The sequence below is a fragment of the Canis aureus genome, chromosome 38 (genome assembly GCF_053574225.1).
Source record: "Canis aureus isolate CA01 chromosome 38, VMU_Caureus_v.1.0, whole genome shotgun sequence".
Taxonomy (NCBI): Eukaryota; Metazoa; Chordata; class Mammalia; order Carnivora; family Canidae; genus Canis; species Canis aureus.
In genome coordinates this window covers 11,081,848-11,099,424 of record NC_135648.1, presented here as the reverse complement: position 1 = coordinate 11,099,424, position 17,577 = coordinate 11,081,848, and the positions used below count along the sequence as shown (strand labels likewise).

Below are 17,577 nucleotides of genomic sequence, written 5' to 3'. Positions count from 1 at the left end.
CACATACAATAGAAAAGAAAAACTTCTGTCTTAATTTGCCTTATATACTGAGCTGATTACAGATTATGTTTTACTATTGACTCCTAGCACAACAAATTCTCATCAGTTGTTAAAGAGGGTAGTGGAGCATTCCTGAAGAGAGGGATTTAAAAAATATATTTTTAGCCTATCCATTCCTATATAGATGTCACTTTTTTATAATAAAGAATAAATTATACATATATGATTTTTTAATGTAATAGGTATTCATATCCTGATTTGCTGCGTTTATTTTTTAAAGGGTCACCTTTTCTCTAAAGACTTTACGATCCCACTACCTATGTAGAATTGATCACTCTCTCTTTTTATGTCCTATTTTACCATCGACATACTTCTGTTATAGAACCTGTAACATTTTATTATCCTTACTAATTTACATGCCTGTATCTACCCCCCCACACACACACTGTAAGTCCCTTGGGGCCCAGATCCTATCCTCTTAATCTTTGTATCTACAGTTCTTGGCTTATAGTATCTAGTTAAATAAATTTCCCTGAATAAATCAGTGAACGTTGGGCCATTCTTTTCTAAACAAGGAATAAAAAAAAAAGTCATTTGTTTTAAATGCTTTTTAAGTCTCTCAGTGTCTTTGTTAGAAATGATTTAAACCTTTGCTGGGGGACCTTTCAGACTTTTTTGAGAATCTGATGAGGTTAATGTCGTATAGATAAACTGGATGTGGTAAGGTACTATTTGGTTAGTGCAATTCTCATGTGAATGGAAGATCTCATGAACTTTGGGACCTTGCTAAAATATCATAACATGGAAAGGTTTGAAGGAGGTTTGCTATGATATAAGCTGCTGTCAGAAACCACAGTATGCCTTTTCAAAATTCCCGTTACTGATAATGCTGCTAGGCCAGTGACAGTCAATTAATACAGCAATAAATTGCTCAATAAATTTTTATCTTAGCTCCTGGGGCCCTATTCCTCCTGTTTCTGTGTGTGACACTTTATTGCCTTTTTGGTCTTTAATTCAACTTTACTCCAGATTAGGAGTCTGCTTTTCTCCAGCATTTTAACTGTTCCATTGTGGATCTTGTCTAAATTTGGCCCCCAACTTTTTTTTTTAGTTCTCTCTTTTTGAACAGCTGTTAGTATCTTATACAAATGTCATGAACTGATTCAGTTGCTAAACTCATTTCTCTCCACATTCCACTTATACAATTGTCTGTCCTTTTACAGCCTGGCATAGAACTGACCCTCCATTTCTGATGCCAGTGAGCATCTAATTAAGCACTTGGGTGTCACCTCAGGTCCATCAAACACTGGGCTTAGCAACTCAGCTTCCTAATAACAGTACTATAAAGATCAAGGCAAAATTACTGTATGTATAGAAAACCCACTAAAAAAACATCCCCAGGTGGCAAAAAAGTATAGTTTAGTGGTATTGTTCATCTATCCGAGGGTCTATTACTTGTTCCTTTTCACCAGTACCTTGATCCATGATACTCATCATTTAGTATTTTCTCTAGCTTATGACTTTTGGTTACTGGCTGACCCCATCCAAGATGAAGCCTCTTCTGTGGAATAATATATATCATATACTTCTTCCATTTGTTGAAGGGAAGATCCCCCCCCACCCAAGAGACTGAATGTATATCCAGCCTCACCTTTGTCTTGGAAGCTCCTATTTCCCCAATAGAATGTTTCCAGATTTTCATACTTATTACACTAGTGTGTGTGTGTGTGTGTGTGTGTGTGTATATATATATTCAGCAATATATATATTGCTGACAGATATCTGAGCATACCTTGGTCAAACTGATGGCCAATGGGAGCTATATGTTTCTGAGGCCAGACAGGAAAAAGATTGCAATACCACATATTCCCAAATCTTAGTAAGTCAGAACCATTAGTAAATAATAGTAAGAGTTAGCAATTGTACAGCAGCTACTACCCTCCAGGCACCAGTCTAAGTATTTTAAATATTTTAACTCCTCTCTGTAATCCTCACAACGAACTCTCAGAGATAGGTATCATTATGATTCCAAATAGAAAGATGAGGAAATAGAATCACAGAAAGGTATCTTGCCCAAGGTCACATAGCTAGTAAGTGATAGTGTTAGAAATTGAATCCTTGTGGGTTGGAACCCACCGTTCCGTTACTTCTGACCACTTGTACTCTTGCTTTGACGGCCAGTCTTTTCCTTCTCTCAGGATCTGGATGAAAACAAATATGTAAACCCTGGACTGAGGGTAAATTTCCAGTGGAAATTTTATTATGCTCTGTTTTTCTTGGTACACTGAATTCCTGGTCCTCAAAATTCATGAGCATCTTGCTGCTAGTACATTTTACTAGGGAATTCCAAACTTAGTGACAGTAGGAGACCAAGTTGAGTGTAACATACTTCCCCTTGCAGGCAGAATTGGATAGCTAAGATGACAAACTCTCCTTGTAAAAGAAGGCTGTGGCCTTTACATGTTGCTTTTGCTAGCATCAAGATTTGACCTCCATCATCGCCTGAGGACTGATTTTCAACTACTAATCTCTCTATACATTAACACTTATAGTATACTGGTCTTCAGTAAACTAAACATAATGAGGATATATAATCTGTTACAGAGTTTGGAAGTTAACAAAAGTAAACTCTCTGCAAATTATATGCTCCTTATAGTCTTTGAAAAGCCTCCATTGGGTTATCTTCTACATCTTGAGGCCTCCTTTGCTTGTCTGTCCTAGGACAACTGGCACAATATCATGTTAATGCAAATTTAAGGAAGTGCTAATGTGTAGTGTCTGAGAGATCTCTTAAAACGTATGTTTCATTAGACTTTTTCATATTTCAAACCCTATGGGAAATGAAAACTGGAAATAATTTAAAGCTTACAAAGTTTTAAAAAAGCTATAGATATAATTGATTATTTCAAGAGAATTTTTTTTTTTACCTTGGAAACCTGTACATATTACTGATCAGTCATATATACTTGTGTAATGATATTCTTCTGGAACCTAGAGTATTTTTGGTGATCCCCTATTGTTTCAGTTACTTTAAATGATTTGTCTTGAAATTAGTGTCGCAAAATATTTTAGTTCAGATAGAAATCTTCACTCTAAGAAAAGTAAAGACTATAATAACAAGAGGATCACTAGATTAAAGATCACTTAGAAACAACCAATTTGCAAAGTAACCATAACTTTATTGACTCTTTCTTCTTAGAGGTCTGGATCTATGAATACAAATTTTAATTTATAAACACTAATGTACCTTGAAACATCAAATAACCATTTTCTTGTTTCCCACTTTTGTCTGAAATATAAAAATATAAGAAATGATTATATGGTGGCTTTAATTAAAAAATAGTTGAATATGTGTCAGATATATAAAGATCCATTTCAGTCTTCTATTTATAATCTGGTTTTCATATTTGTAATACTATGAAGTAGGTACACTTAGAATAATGACTCCATGATTAGATGAATAGACTTATTAAATAGGAATTTATCAGGAATAATTCAAGAAATAGTTAAAGAAATAATTGAGGAAATAATATTGAAAGTCTCTTATATACTAGATATGATGCTAGGCTCTAGAAATACAAATTAAGACACAGTCCTATTCACTCAGAGGAAGCTATCCCAAAATGTCAGCCCAAGGAATAAGAGGAAAAGAACCATATAGACCACCCCAAGCTTTTGCCTAATGATGGATGGATATTTAAATGTTCTATTACCATGCAAAGAATATCTTTTCTCCCCTCCTACCACTTCTCGTACCAATAACATTGTGAAATGATTAAGTAAATATGTAGTGAAAGGGAGTGTCAAGTCAGGTACTGAGTGGGGAAACAATATTGAAGAGAAGAAACTGCCTTTGGAATGATTATCCAGAATCTTCTATTAGTTAAAAATATCTAGCTAAGATTTCCATTCATAAATGTATGTTTTTGACATGATAATGCAGTGACATCTAGTATGAAATTTGAATACTACTGTTTTTTAAACACCTTTGAAAATTTAGTAAACTTACTTTTCTGTGCTTACTGTATAATTTAGAATGTTGAGCATTCTAATGATTAAGAGTATAGTAATGAGTAAGAATTCTACTAGTATGCTCTCAAATACATGCAGAGAATTGATACTATGTAGATTATCGTCAGTAATAGAAATTTTGTTTTCCATGTCTTCATTTAAATTTTAGGTGAGAAGACAATTTTTTTCTCTTCTGATAACATTAATGTTACTATGAATTTTGAGGAATAAAAGTAAATAATGGAGGGAAAATCTTTTCTATGAGCAGATGGCTTTGGTATATATCAAGGTTTTGCCATTTGTTTTAGTGCTTAAAATAAACATTATTTATAAGACCACTTACATTTTGATGTTACTTAATGAGGAATATGCATCATTGATTTGACTAGCTTAAGAGGTCATTTAGAACTTGCCCGTTAACAAGCTGTAATCTGCTGAGCACACAATGACTTTGTTTGAAATTATCTATTCAGAGCTGATCAATGACAATAATTGTTTTATACCAATCACTTCTGAAAGTTGCTAATTACTTTGAAGGACATGAATGCTAGTCGTTTTTTTTTTTTGTTTTGTTTTGAAGTCATAACCCATTCACCTTGAAATTAAGAAGAAATGTTATGAAAAGTCATCTTGCCTCTTGAAAAAACTTTTTTTTTTTTTTTTTAAATTAAAAGTTGATCTACTAGTACTGGGATACCAACAGGAAATTTAGGCAAAATTGAAGATGTCATTTGTTCTTGTAAGAGAAAGTATAGTAGACTGTCCACTGTACTCTATCTTAATTAGGGATTGGTTAAACTGATTTTATAATATTAGAAAATGATATCTTTTAAATGAAAGAACAGATACACATACTTTTTCTTTTTATGTGTTACGTTCATAAGATGTTTTAGTGGAAAGAGTCTGGGCTTTTGAATAAGACAGAGATGAGTTTGTATCCTAATTTTGCCATTTATTCTTTTACTGGTTATGTGAACTTGATCAAATTACTTAATCTCAGTTTCTTCATTTTTAACATGGAGATCATGCCTCATGTACAAGGTTATCCTGAGAATTAAAGCAGTTAACCTAATACCTGGCGAATTCATGAACTCAGTAAATCTTAGATCCTTTACTTCAACTGGATGACAGCATCTTTACCTGGTCAAGCAATCAGTTTCTTTCTACTTTTACCACCCACCTCTATGAAAGCCATTTAAAGATTGATTGAGGGCAGCCCTGGTGGTGCAGCGGTTTAGTGCTGCCTGCAGCCCAGGGCGTGATCCTGGAGCCCCGGGATCAAGTCCCACATCAGGCTCCCTGCATGGAGCCTGCTTCTCCCTCTGCCTGTGTCTCTTCCTTTCTTTCTCTCTCTCTCTCTCTCTCTCTCTCAATAAATAAAAACAAATAAAGATTGCTTGATTATCAATCAGGATTATTAATGTGGATAAACTTTAACTTATTACTTTAACTGTCACTTTCTTAGTATATGCTTTAATTCTCAATTCTGAATAAGAGGATTTGTCTTGGAAGGGCATTTCAGCCTGTGTTTGGGTAGATGTCTAGGGAGTTTGGATATTAGAAGATCCCCTGAGAACAGACCAATTGTAGACTCTCTGGAAAAGGTTAGTGCTGTTTTTAGTATTTGCCTGGTTTGAAGTGAGAGGAGACCCATGCCACTGGCTTTTTAAGGTATCCTTCCTCTTGGCATGGATTCAGTTTTACTTTTGTCCTTTCAGTCTTCTTTTCTCAGAATGGGCATACCAACCACCCTAGTGTGACCTAATGTAAATCAACATCTTTCCTTTTACCTTCTAGTACTCCAGCATGGATCTTTTATGTTCTCTGGAACATTTAATTTTATTTTATTTAAAATTTAATGATATTTTCATGTTATAAGTAGTTCCTACCTTAACACTATTTGATATCCTAACATTTTTCCATTCTTCCTGAGTCACTTTTATTGCTGATGATGGATTTTTCTGTCAGTACTTTTGTCTGAAAGTGTTCTTTTCTTTTATTGTATGACCGTCACATGCAGTAAAAGTATGGTGTAATATTTGAAGTCATCCCACCAGCTCTATGACTGAAGGCAAATTATTTAACCTCTCTAAGTATCAATGTGCTCTTCTAAAATGAGGCTAATAATAATCTCTACCTCAAAATGATACTGTAATGATTAAATTACATGAGCCAGGAAAATATTCATTTATTTGCATGTATGATTTATATACATATACATATTCCAACTGATTATTATTTTTCATTAGGAAAGTGGTTTGTATCAATTCCTCATCTTTCTTTGTCAGCTGTAATACAATTTTGGCCAAATTGGAGGGAAATGGTTTCTAAAATGAGTATATAACTTTAGAAAAATTAACTTTTCTTATTTAATGAATTTCTAAGATAAGATCATGTGAAAAATATTTGGAAAGACATTTTATAACATTGTTATACTAGCTTGCTTTTCTACTTGGTGTTACTTTTTAGAATTATTCTCTCTGATTTAATTGTTCTTACAAGCTATTTTGCATATCTTCAGTTATTTTAGTCATTCTTATACTAGGAGGTTGACCAGAACAGTTCTTCAGGATTTTCACATTCTGTATCTCAGATTGTAAAATACCTTTTAAATGGTCATATTTTGAAACAGAAAAATACACAATATAATTAAAACATTTTCCTGTTTATTCTTATAGATCAATCATTCAAGTTATAAAAAAATTTAGGCTCAACATATTTAGTTTAAAAAGCATAGGGTTTTGGGATAAAACTCAATAGACAAGCATAGAGTGTCTATATTAATCACACTTTCCTATTGAAAAAAAGAAAGTTTAGAGTATGTGTGTGTTCCTAGCTTAGCTAACTGTGCAAAACACTGGAGGGACTTCATATCCATAAATCAATCATAATATGTGAATAATTCAAAAATAATATAAACTGCCATAAAATTCTAGAGATTGAAGTTAAGTCTTTATGTACAGTTAATATTTTCCCATTTTGTTTCTTCTACTCCTTTAAAGAAGTTGTGTTTTTTTTGTTTTCCACAAAAATAAGATCTAGGCATTATTTTGTTTTTGTTTTGAGTTTTTCTAATAGAGATTATATTAACAAAGATAAAACACAAAGAGATTGATTCTCATGATTACTACAGCATAATAAAGCAGAAGTAGCCCACTTAGGTTTGTTCTCTGAGGCCTTCCTCCCATACTCCACCCCATTCTAAAAAAAAGTAGGCTCTTTGAACAGAAATGTTTGTTCACTGAAGGTGCCATTTCACTGGTCCCAATTCTATATTTTAATGGTTTAGAGAATGGGTTCTGAAGTCCTAATGTAATTCCTGGATCCATCACCAATGGCTATATAATTATGAGGAAATTTTATAACTTCTCTTTTTAGCAGTTTTTTGTCTATAGATAAGAATACTTCTCATAGAAGCATTCTAAAGATTGAATGCATAAATATAAGTAAAACTCTTCGAATAGTGCCTCACACATAATAAGAACAATAAATGTTACCTATTGTTACTGTTAAAAAAGTATGAAAATGTCATGATGAAGATTTAAGACAACATTTGTTTAAAGATTTTGAAACCACCAAAATTTAAAAGCCCATTTGAAAACTGATTTTAATCAGACCAAATACAATCTTAAAGCCAATGGTTTATGAAAACTAAAAAATCCGTTTGGTCAGGAAGTGAAAGTGGTAGAGATTGATAAAGCAGATTTTTAATTGTTCAGTAGGTAATTTCACATTTAGTGTTTGTGAAAAATTATAATTTTTAAAAATATAATAACCTCTAAGTATGTTTTATCTTTATGATTTTTTGTAATAAATCTGAGTATACTCTACATTTATAGCTGTGTGTGTGTGTATATATATATATAGGTGGGAAAGCTTAAGACTATTTGATGTGAGTTATCATTCATCATTACCTTAATTTTAAAGAACTGTTTATGTTTTCACTAAAAATGCTTACTGGCATATATTTCTATTTGCTTCAATAGATTCAGAGGCGATGGCGAGGCTATAGGATTCGGAAGTACTGCTTCAACTATTTTTATTTGAAGGAGTACCTGAGAGCTGTTTCAGAGACCAATGATGCAATTAGGTGAGTATTTCGCTAGTAACACTTTCAAAAAGGTTACTTAATAGATGTTGATCAATTCCATATTTAGAAATATTTTCAAGGACTCAGTATTACTTTAGGTAGAAATTGATAAGATAGACATATGATTCTATTCACCTTAAAATTATTCTTGTTTTATTTTTAAATATATTGTACTCTTGACTATAAATTAATTATGTGTTCAGTAGGCCTATCTGATTTTATGCAAAATAGTTTCAGTAGAATTATCTCATTTTGAGTTGGATTTATCTGTAAAATGATTCCATAGATAAAGATTTGAGTATGATAAGCCTCAGATGTATTTTGAGAAATACAATCAGTAGTAAGAACTTTCTCTTAAAGGAGAAAATATCATAGAACATAATTAAAATGGACTGTTTACTATCAACTTTTGCTTCTTTGAACACATAGAAAACACCTGGATTTAGATCATAGGATGATGTCTTTTGTAGATTAGGCAAAGTTATTGTAACACTAATTCAGTCCACTTTACCAAAGAGCTATGTATTAAGTTTTTTTTTTTTTTTAATGAGCTCTGAGAACTCTAAGGATTTTTTTTTTAATATTATATTTATTTATTCATGAGAGACACAGAGAGAGAGGCAGAGACATAGAGGGAGAAGCAGGCTCCTCTTGGGAAGCCGAATGCAGGACTTAATCCCTGGACCGGGATCACACCCTGAGCCAAAGGCAGATGCTCAAACGCTGAACCACCCAGGCATCCCTGTATTAAGTTTTCATATAAATTCAAATATAGTTTATTTCCCTCCTGTAGTATGCCCCACTCTAATAAATATAAGTGACCATAGGCTTATAATATGTTTAGATAAAAAGGAAATAGTAACTAATAACAGTTACGACTTATGTAGTTTTAATTTTTCACATATTTTATTCTAAAGTTCTTTAAACTAGAGAGAACAATTGCACAATGAATTGTTAAAATAAGATTTTGCCTGAGACCCTAAAGTTATATATATTATAAGAAATATCTGAAAACAGGGATCCCTGGGTGGCGCAGTGGTTTAGCGCCTGCCTTTGGCCCAGGGCGCGATCCTGGAGACCCGGGATCGAATCCCACGTCGGGCTCCTGGTGCATGGAGCCTGCTTCTCCCTCTGCCTATGTCTCTGCCTCTCTCTCTCTCTCTCTGTGTGTGACTATCATAAATAAAAAATAAAAATAAAAAAAAAATCTTAAAAAAAAATAATAACAAAAAAAAGAAATATCTGAAAACTGATTTTTCTTTTAAATTTCTCACATATGCTGTGTGCATAAGAGGATCTGGTCTTTGAAGATTAATTTCAGGTATTTGTTGATGTTGATTTCTTTGGAAACAGCAATAAAGATCTAGGAGGGTTGCAATAGGATTTGGTCCATTGGAGAAGTTGGATAAATCCCCAGGGGACTGCTATTTAATTTCTTCCTTAAGAAATCCAAAGTCCTAGAGATGGGCTGGCTGTCTACAAATGGCAGATGTGACACTGTCTGGAAGAAAGAGCTAGCAGCATATGCAAGAGAGGGAGTTTGCACAGGGCTAGGACTAATGTAGATAACTGAGGCACAAAAGTTGAAGATGTGCTTACTGGCAGGGCATTGTAGGGGCCAACCCTGCCCTTCTATGACTCCAGGAAGTCATCCTTAACTGGTACGCTGGGGTGGACTCTCTTGCTTCAGCCTAGTCCCATCACCCAATAGGAGAAGGTTCTCGAGATAAATATGTGAAAGGCTGGCTTTGAAAAGGCCTGTATCTTCTGGACAGGTATTTCTATTCATCCTTGTTTTTCTTCTGGTTTTACTGTGTGTATCTCTAGTTACTAGGCAATCCAGAGTAATAATGCTGACAATTTGCTTTAGCCTGATATTCTTTATCAGATAACAGACTAACTCTTTTTTTCTACCTTTCTTAGAGGTTTTTTTAAATAAAATATTTATTTATTTATTTGTTTGTTTGTTTGTTTGTTTATTTATTTATTTTGTTGAGAGAGAGAGTATGAGGTGGAGGGGCAGAAGAAGAGAGAGAACAAAATTCAAGCTGACTCTGCACTGATGGAGCCCGATGCTGGTCTCCATCTCATGACCCAGAGATCAGACCTGTGCTGAAACCAAGAGTTGGTTCAACCACAGCGGAATGGACTGTGCACCCAGGCCCCCCTTCTTAGACTTTTTAAGCAAATTGGAACCTGAATGCAGCAAATCGTTTTCCATTATCTCCTAAAATAATTATATATGATGTTTTTCCTTTTTGACCTATTGACATGTTATAGAACGTATTTTTATTAATAGATATATTAAATAGATATACAGGCACTGTGTACCATACTGATGTAATTTACATGACAAGGTGGGGTTCTCAAAGCCTCTCCCTTTGCAACCTGGTCTTCATTTTAGCCCAGGATGCCCTTGTGGGTGCACTCAGATGCCTCTTTTACCACCTTCTTGATATCTTTGTATTTGTACTCACCAGGCAGCAGGTTAAATCATGACTGACACTTGTAGGGTGGGGATGCAGAAGGCCATGCCAGTGAGTTTCCCATTTAGTTCAAGAATTCTCTTACCCACAGGCTTGGTGAAGCTTATAGGGGCAGCTCCTTGGCTATCACACCACAGTTTCCCAGAGGAGCCATCCATGGTCTTCTGAGTGACAGTGATGGTATAGCTATGGTCCTGAGTTTCACAATGCTGTGGTTGACCTTGGCCTGCAATTGGTGGTGCAGGAGGCATTGCTGACAATCATGAGGGAGTTGTCATATTTCTCATGGTTCATATCAATCACAAACATGGGGGCATCAGCAGAAAAGATGAGCCTTTTTGCTCTACCCTTTAAGCCCTAGCCATCTCCATAGTGGTGAAGACATCAGTGGACCCTACAATGTATTCAGCACCAACATCACCCCATTTGATGTTGGCAGGATCTCTCTCCTGGAAGATAGAGAGGGGCATTTTTCCACTGCCAAGAAGTTTCCCATTCTCAGCCTTGACTGTGCCATTGAATTTGCCATGGAACTGGTAGATCGTGTAGTTGATGTCAATGAAGAGATCATTGATGGCAACAATATACACTGTGCCACAGTTAAAAGCAGCCTTGGTGACCAGGCACCCAATATGACCAAATCTGTTTACTCTGACCTTCACCATTGTGTCTCGAGGACATAGCTGGCACTGCACAAGAAGATTGAGCTATCTGTTGAACTTGGAGGAGTAGAAGAAATAGACTAATATTAAAATCATCATTCTGTGTTAGGAATATCTCTAACTGAGCCATTATTATTCTTTTAATTTATTAGTAAATTATATCAGTATTTTATATAGGATATTTACATCCACTTTTATATACATGATTAGTTATAGTTTTCTTTCTTGTGTTGTAATTTACAGGTTGCTATCAATTTTTTGCTGTATTTATTAGATGAACTGAATAGATTATATGGCATGATAATCAGAAAGGAAAAATACTGCTCTGTTTTCTGTCTACTCAATACTTCTGGTCACCAAATGTGTGGGTTTTCCAAGCCAAGAAATCTCAGACATCAACTAGGTGTCCTGCAATTTAACTCAATTCTAAAACTACTTATCTGGTGATAGCATCATTTCCTACAGGTTAGGGGCTCAGTCCCACAAGACTGTCTTCATTCCCACCCCTGTCCAAACTGAAGATATCAATCCCAAGTGACATATCACCATTTTACCCACAACTTCTGTTCAACTTGGCTACAAATCAGAGATTCCTACAACCTCCTCCCCAGGGTCAGTCGTTTCTGGAACTGCTCAAGAACTCAGAAAGACAGTTTATTTACTAGATTACTGGCTTATTACAAAATGATACAACTCAGAAACAGCCAGGTGGAAGAGATGCATAGTGCAAAAGATGGGGCAGGCAGTCCATCCTCAAGTATCAGCAATCCAGAAAAATTTCTGAATTCTCTAAGTTAAGAGACTTTTACGGAGGCTTCCTTAGGTGGGTATGATTGATTAAATATTTGACCACATTAGTGATTAACTCAATTTCCAGCCCCTCTCCATTCTGGCGGATGTTGGAGGTAGAGGGGTGGAGCTAAAATTTCCAACATTCTAATCACATGATTGGGTCTCCTGGTAGCCATCCCCCATGCTCATTAGCATGCACAGTCATCTTATTAGCATGCAAAAAGACACCTCTTTGAAGAAATTTCTAGGAGTTTGAAATCAGGTGTTGTAAAAAGATTGTTGAGGAAGGGCAAAAGGTATACTCTGGGGGTGTTAGGAAGTCCCCTTGGCTCTGAGTATAGCCCTACAGATAACGTAATATATCTCTATGTATGTGAACTGGTTTAGCTTTTGTTGTTTGTCTTGATAGTAGTTGGCAGTTCTAGGACTGCTTATTGCTTTACACTCTCCTATTTCTTAGAGATCTATGCAAAGCTAGCATTCCTGTACATTTCTTCATTTTAGTCCTATGTCCCCTGCCATTTGTGGTGTAGTTCAGGAAATCTGCCACAGTTGAGTTTTGCTCTACAATATTATTCTGAGCAAGGAGGACATTGATATTTTTTTTTCCCCAAGTATGCCACCTAATTTTGCACCTGGCAGTCTCTCTCTAAAATCTGCATCTTCAGGTATCTTGTCTCTGTGACATCTCTAATCCTGCTTGAATTTTCACTACTCTTGCTAGCCCTTCTTCATATATATTACTCTTAAGGGTTTCTAATTTTACTGATGACAGAGTTTCCTTTTATTTTCTTATGACCTTTCTTATTTTATGGCAGTTTAAGAGAGGAAGGGGTGGGGATATATTTACTTCACCATCTCAAAATTGGAAAAATAAAATTAACTTCCTAATATAAGTCACCATTTGTTTTCTTTCTGTTACATAAAGTTTTACAAATGTAATGAAAGTATGCTACAGGGTACCATAGAAGAAGCACAGAAGAGGAACATCTTAGGCAAAAGTGATTGGTATTGATCAGAGTAGGAGTGGGAGCCTGGGAGTTAGGGACATTTCTCTGAGGCTCTGAAACTGAGCCCCGAAGATTGTGCAGAAATTAGAACATTAACACAGGAAATCTCACTGAGGTTGATGCATGGAAGATGATAGAAGGTTCCGTTAGAGATAGATCCAGACAGTTTAGCAGGAACCATATCAAAACAGGGCATTTTAGAGCATATTAAAGAGTTTAGATGCTATTCTAAGAACATTGAAGTAGACTTCCTTTTTTTTTTTTTTTAAGATATTACTTATTTATTCATGAGAGACACACAGAGAGAGAGAGAGAGAGAGAGAGAGAGGCAGAGACACAGGCAGAGGGAGAAGCAGGCTCTATGCAGGGAGCCCGATGCAGGACTCGACTCCAGGACTCCAGGATCACTCCCTGAGCTAAGGCAGGCACTAAACTGCTGAGCCACCCAGGGATCCCCAGATTTTCCTTTTAAGAAGAGGAGTGGCATGATTACATTTGTGTTATGGCATGCATGTTTGATTTATTTCTCATATTTAAATAGTCTGGTGAGTATTAAAAGCATCATTGGGGTCATTAATTTTACTGAGATAGTGTTTTCCTTCTCATAGAAGAATATTTGTATAGTTTATTTCTTCACATTTCTTTATTCTATTTTTCATTGAAGATCATTGGAATCAGGATTCTAGTTATCTTTTCTCACATAACAAATTACACCCGAAGCAGCTTAAAACAATACACACTTAATAGCTCATCACTTTGTAAGCCAGGAATCTGGGAGGGATTCCATGCCTAGACTAAGGTCTCTCATGAGGTTGCAGTCAGCCTGTCAGCCAGAGCTGTAGTCTCATATGAAAGCTCAACTGGGGGGAAGATCCTCATTCATGCCAGCCTCCATTATTCTGGCTGTTGCTCTTAAGTCCCTTGGTTTCTTGCCAAATAGGCTTTCCTGTAGGGCAGCTCTCTGCTGGAAATTAGCAAGTGAACAAGGGGGACAGAAAAAAAACATGAGGATGGAAGCCACATTCTTTTGATAAACTAATGTCAGAAGTGACATTTCATCACTTTTTGCTGTATTCTGTTCTTTTGAAGCAAGAGACTGAATCCATCCCATACTTAGGGGATTATGCAAAGGATGAATACCATAGTGGGAGTTATTGGAAGCCGTCTTATAGAATGCTTTCCATACTCTATGACTTGCGTATAGAATTTGTTCAATAAACATGTTGATTTTCAGCATTTTGCCTTGGAAAAATGTTACTGTACATTGTACTACTGTACATTGACTTATGGCAGAATTTTTGGTGATATCTTTTCAAGATTATATTTCAGACTTTAATATTGTATCAAAATAGTTTTGATGTATCCTGACTATTTATACCAGCAAGGATTAAAATGTATAGTTTCTGGATTTCAAAGAGAAAATAAAAGGTCTAGTGCATTCTTCATCTTTGAACGGGGTAAAATAATTTACAGAACAAAAAGTAGTAAGATATATTCTACATCAGAATATATTTGATTTGAATTATGTAGGATACCAGACAACATTAGGCTTAACTTTAATTTATATGCTCTTTTATTAATAGAAATAGTTTATTTATTACATAGTTAATAGTGAAAAAAATATGTATAAGTATACAAGAATATATTTTTGTAACCAAATGTGGACCTATCACAAAGATAAATGGAATTGATTAATTTGAAGCTGAGTTTGCACTTGGTAGACATGTTGCTTTATAATATGTAGCCTGATATGCAAAAACTGCCCCAGGTTATGAATAAGAAAATTACATAATGAAATTAAAAATTAGCTAGAGAGTTACAGATTGCTAGCATTAATAAAACATTATTAGCTTGAAGTGCAGAAAATGGACTTTTTTGACAGAAATTTAAGCTAGAAGTAATATATTCCTTCAAATTTAATGCTTCAGTATAGTTTTTGATTGTTAATACAACATTAGTGCTGTTTTGAATATAAATTTGTCATTCATCAAAGTGAATCCAAGTTTTTCAGCATGTTGATTTTGTATAACATGATTTGACTAGAAAGATTTTTATGGATAATATTCTTTACCTATATTTTCGTATATCACTAGAGTTTTTTTAAAGGATATATTTGTTTTGTTTTTCTTGTAACAGCTTTATTGAGGTATATTTCATATACCATATGGTTCATCCATTTAAAGTTCACTACTCTATTGTGGTTAGTATATTCACAAAGTTGTGTAACCATCACCACAATCAATTTAAAACATTTTTATTATCTTAAAAAGAAATCCTATGTCCTTTAGCAATGACCCACCCTCATTCTTCCCAACCCTGATCAGCCATTGGCAACCACTCATCTATTTTTTATCTCTATAGACTTATCTATTGTGCACATTTCATATAAGATGAATCTTACCAATGTGTTTTTTTGCAACTCATGTTAAGCCTGGTGTTTTCAAGGTTCATTGATGTTGTAGTATATAACAGTACTGCATTCCTTTTTCTTTCTAATTAATATTTCATTCTATGGAAAACCACATATTATTTATCCATTTATCATTTGATATACATTTGAGGGGTTTCTACTTTTGGACTATTATGAATAATGATGGTATGAGCATTTATATACAAGTTTTTGCACGGACATAGGTTTCTATTTCTCTTGAGTACCTCATGAAAGCTTGAAGCTAACAAGTTTAAGACATAAATAGCTAGAAACATTGACTTTGGAATCAGATTGATGTGGACTAGTCATGCTTATGTCACTTTCTAGTTGTGTAAACTTGAACAAGTTACTTAATCTTATAGAAATTAGGTTTTTTTCATCTGCACATTGGAGCAGCAGTATTTATTTTGCAGAATACTTGTGAGGCACGCAGTACATCAAGCACTGGGCATATAATTGAGTCTCAACCAGTAACAGCTATTATTATCAAGGACAAGGAAAAAAAGAGCTAATATTTATAAACATACCTCCCTATGATGTTATAAAAATAACATTCAATTTTATGTGAGGCTGTCTTTAATTCAAAGTAAACAAACATAAAATTTCATGAATTAGCTTGTGTATTTTAAAAGAATTTATAGAAACATTAATTGCTGAGTACAGTCTAAATCATCAGTATTTTTATGACATTAAACCATGGCTAAAAATTTTCTTTCAGAGAACTGGAAGGAAAAGTAAAGAATGGAGCCCAGTAAAAAGTTGGAAAAATATAATAATGAATACATAAATATATTTTTTTAAAAAATTGGAATTATTTTACATCTTTATTTATTTTAATATGCCATATATTTTATATGGCATATATTATATATATAATCATAAGCAGTGGGAGGAGCAGTGGGAGAGGGAGAGAAGGCATCCTAAGCAGACTTTAGGCCCAGCATGAGCCCAATGTGGGGCTCAATCTCATGACCCTGAGATTGAGCCTGGTGTTGGGGTCCACACTCAGCAAAGTCTGCTTGTTCTTCTCCCCCTGTTCTTCCCCTGGGCTCTCTCTCTCTCTTTCATAAATAAAGAAAACATCTTAAAAAATGAAAAGGAACATATGTTGACTAATACGTACATATTATTATATATTACACCTATTACTAAATGTTTATAATAGATGAAAGAATTGCTTTGTCATATCCCTACTATGTTCCTAGTGGTGACCATTTTTTTCTTTCAGCTATTTTTTTACACCAAATGTTTCTAAACTATATGTTTATCTGATACTGTCTGATTTTACATCTTCAATCTTTTAATTACTTTCACATAATATGGTAGATGAGGGTTTAACTTAACAGTTTTCCCATCTCCACTTCCATATATTTTCAGAGAAATTAGTATCAGTGTTTACATTATCGTGATTATAGAAGCAGAGTTCCTTACAAAGACAATTACTAAAGGATGAATATATTTACCATATTCCATTTTTAAAATAAATGTCTATTTTCCTTATTTTTTTCTTCCTGCCCTATATGAAAATTATATCTGTCATTGGTTGTTTTCCAGGTATTCTATATTACCAGGAAACCTAGTAAGCCTCCTTTTCCTCTGGAGCCTGTCCTCTTTGGCCTTTCTATCATCCTGCTCCAAACAGACTACATTTGCTTTAGATATGATGCAGATTTCTTGAGGAGATATCTCTTAACTTGCCTCCTCTTAGGGCGAACTCAGTTTTGTAGATCTGTGTTGTCTTTTTATGATTTATTTTCTCATTTTTCTGGAGCAACTGCTATAATAATGGGCATGGAAGGAAATTTTGGGAGTCTTTACTTCTTTAAATATCTCTTATTCTATCCTTAAGCTTGGTTAGTAGCTTGGCTGGTAAAACATCCTAGGTTGCAGATCATTTGTCCTCAGAGTTTTGAAGATAGCTATTTCTCTTTCCTTTGAAAAAGATATATTTTTTTTTCAGCATGTGTTAGTTCAAGTCCACCAGGAAGCAAATACTAAGATGGAATTAGATGTAAAAGAAGTTTAATGGGGGGGGTGGGTAGAAGCAGAAAAATTGGGGAAAACCTTTAGTCCACAATGTAAGCCTGACACCTAT

The 17,577-nt window shown here is 34.6% G+C and overlaps 1 protein-coding gene across 3 annotated transcripts in view; it reads left to right on the top strand.

Moving 5' to 3' along the window:
• Positions 1 to 17,577, top strand: part of SPATA17 (spermatogenesis associated 17) — a 205,130-nt gene that overhangs the window by 31,075 nt on the left and 156,478 nt on the right. For all 3 annotated transcript variants that reach the window (XM_077886679.1, XM_077886678.1, XM_077886680.1), the window contains exon 5: positions 7,998 to 8,101. In XM_077886679.1, coding sequence (XP_077742805.1) covers positions 7,998 to 8,101 — 104 coding nt within the window. The remainder of the gene's footprint in view (positions 1 to 7,997; positions 8,102 to 17,577) is intronic.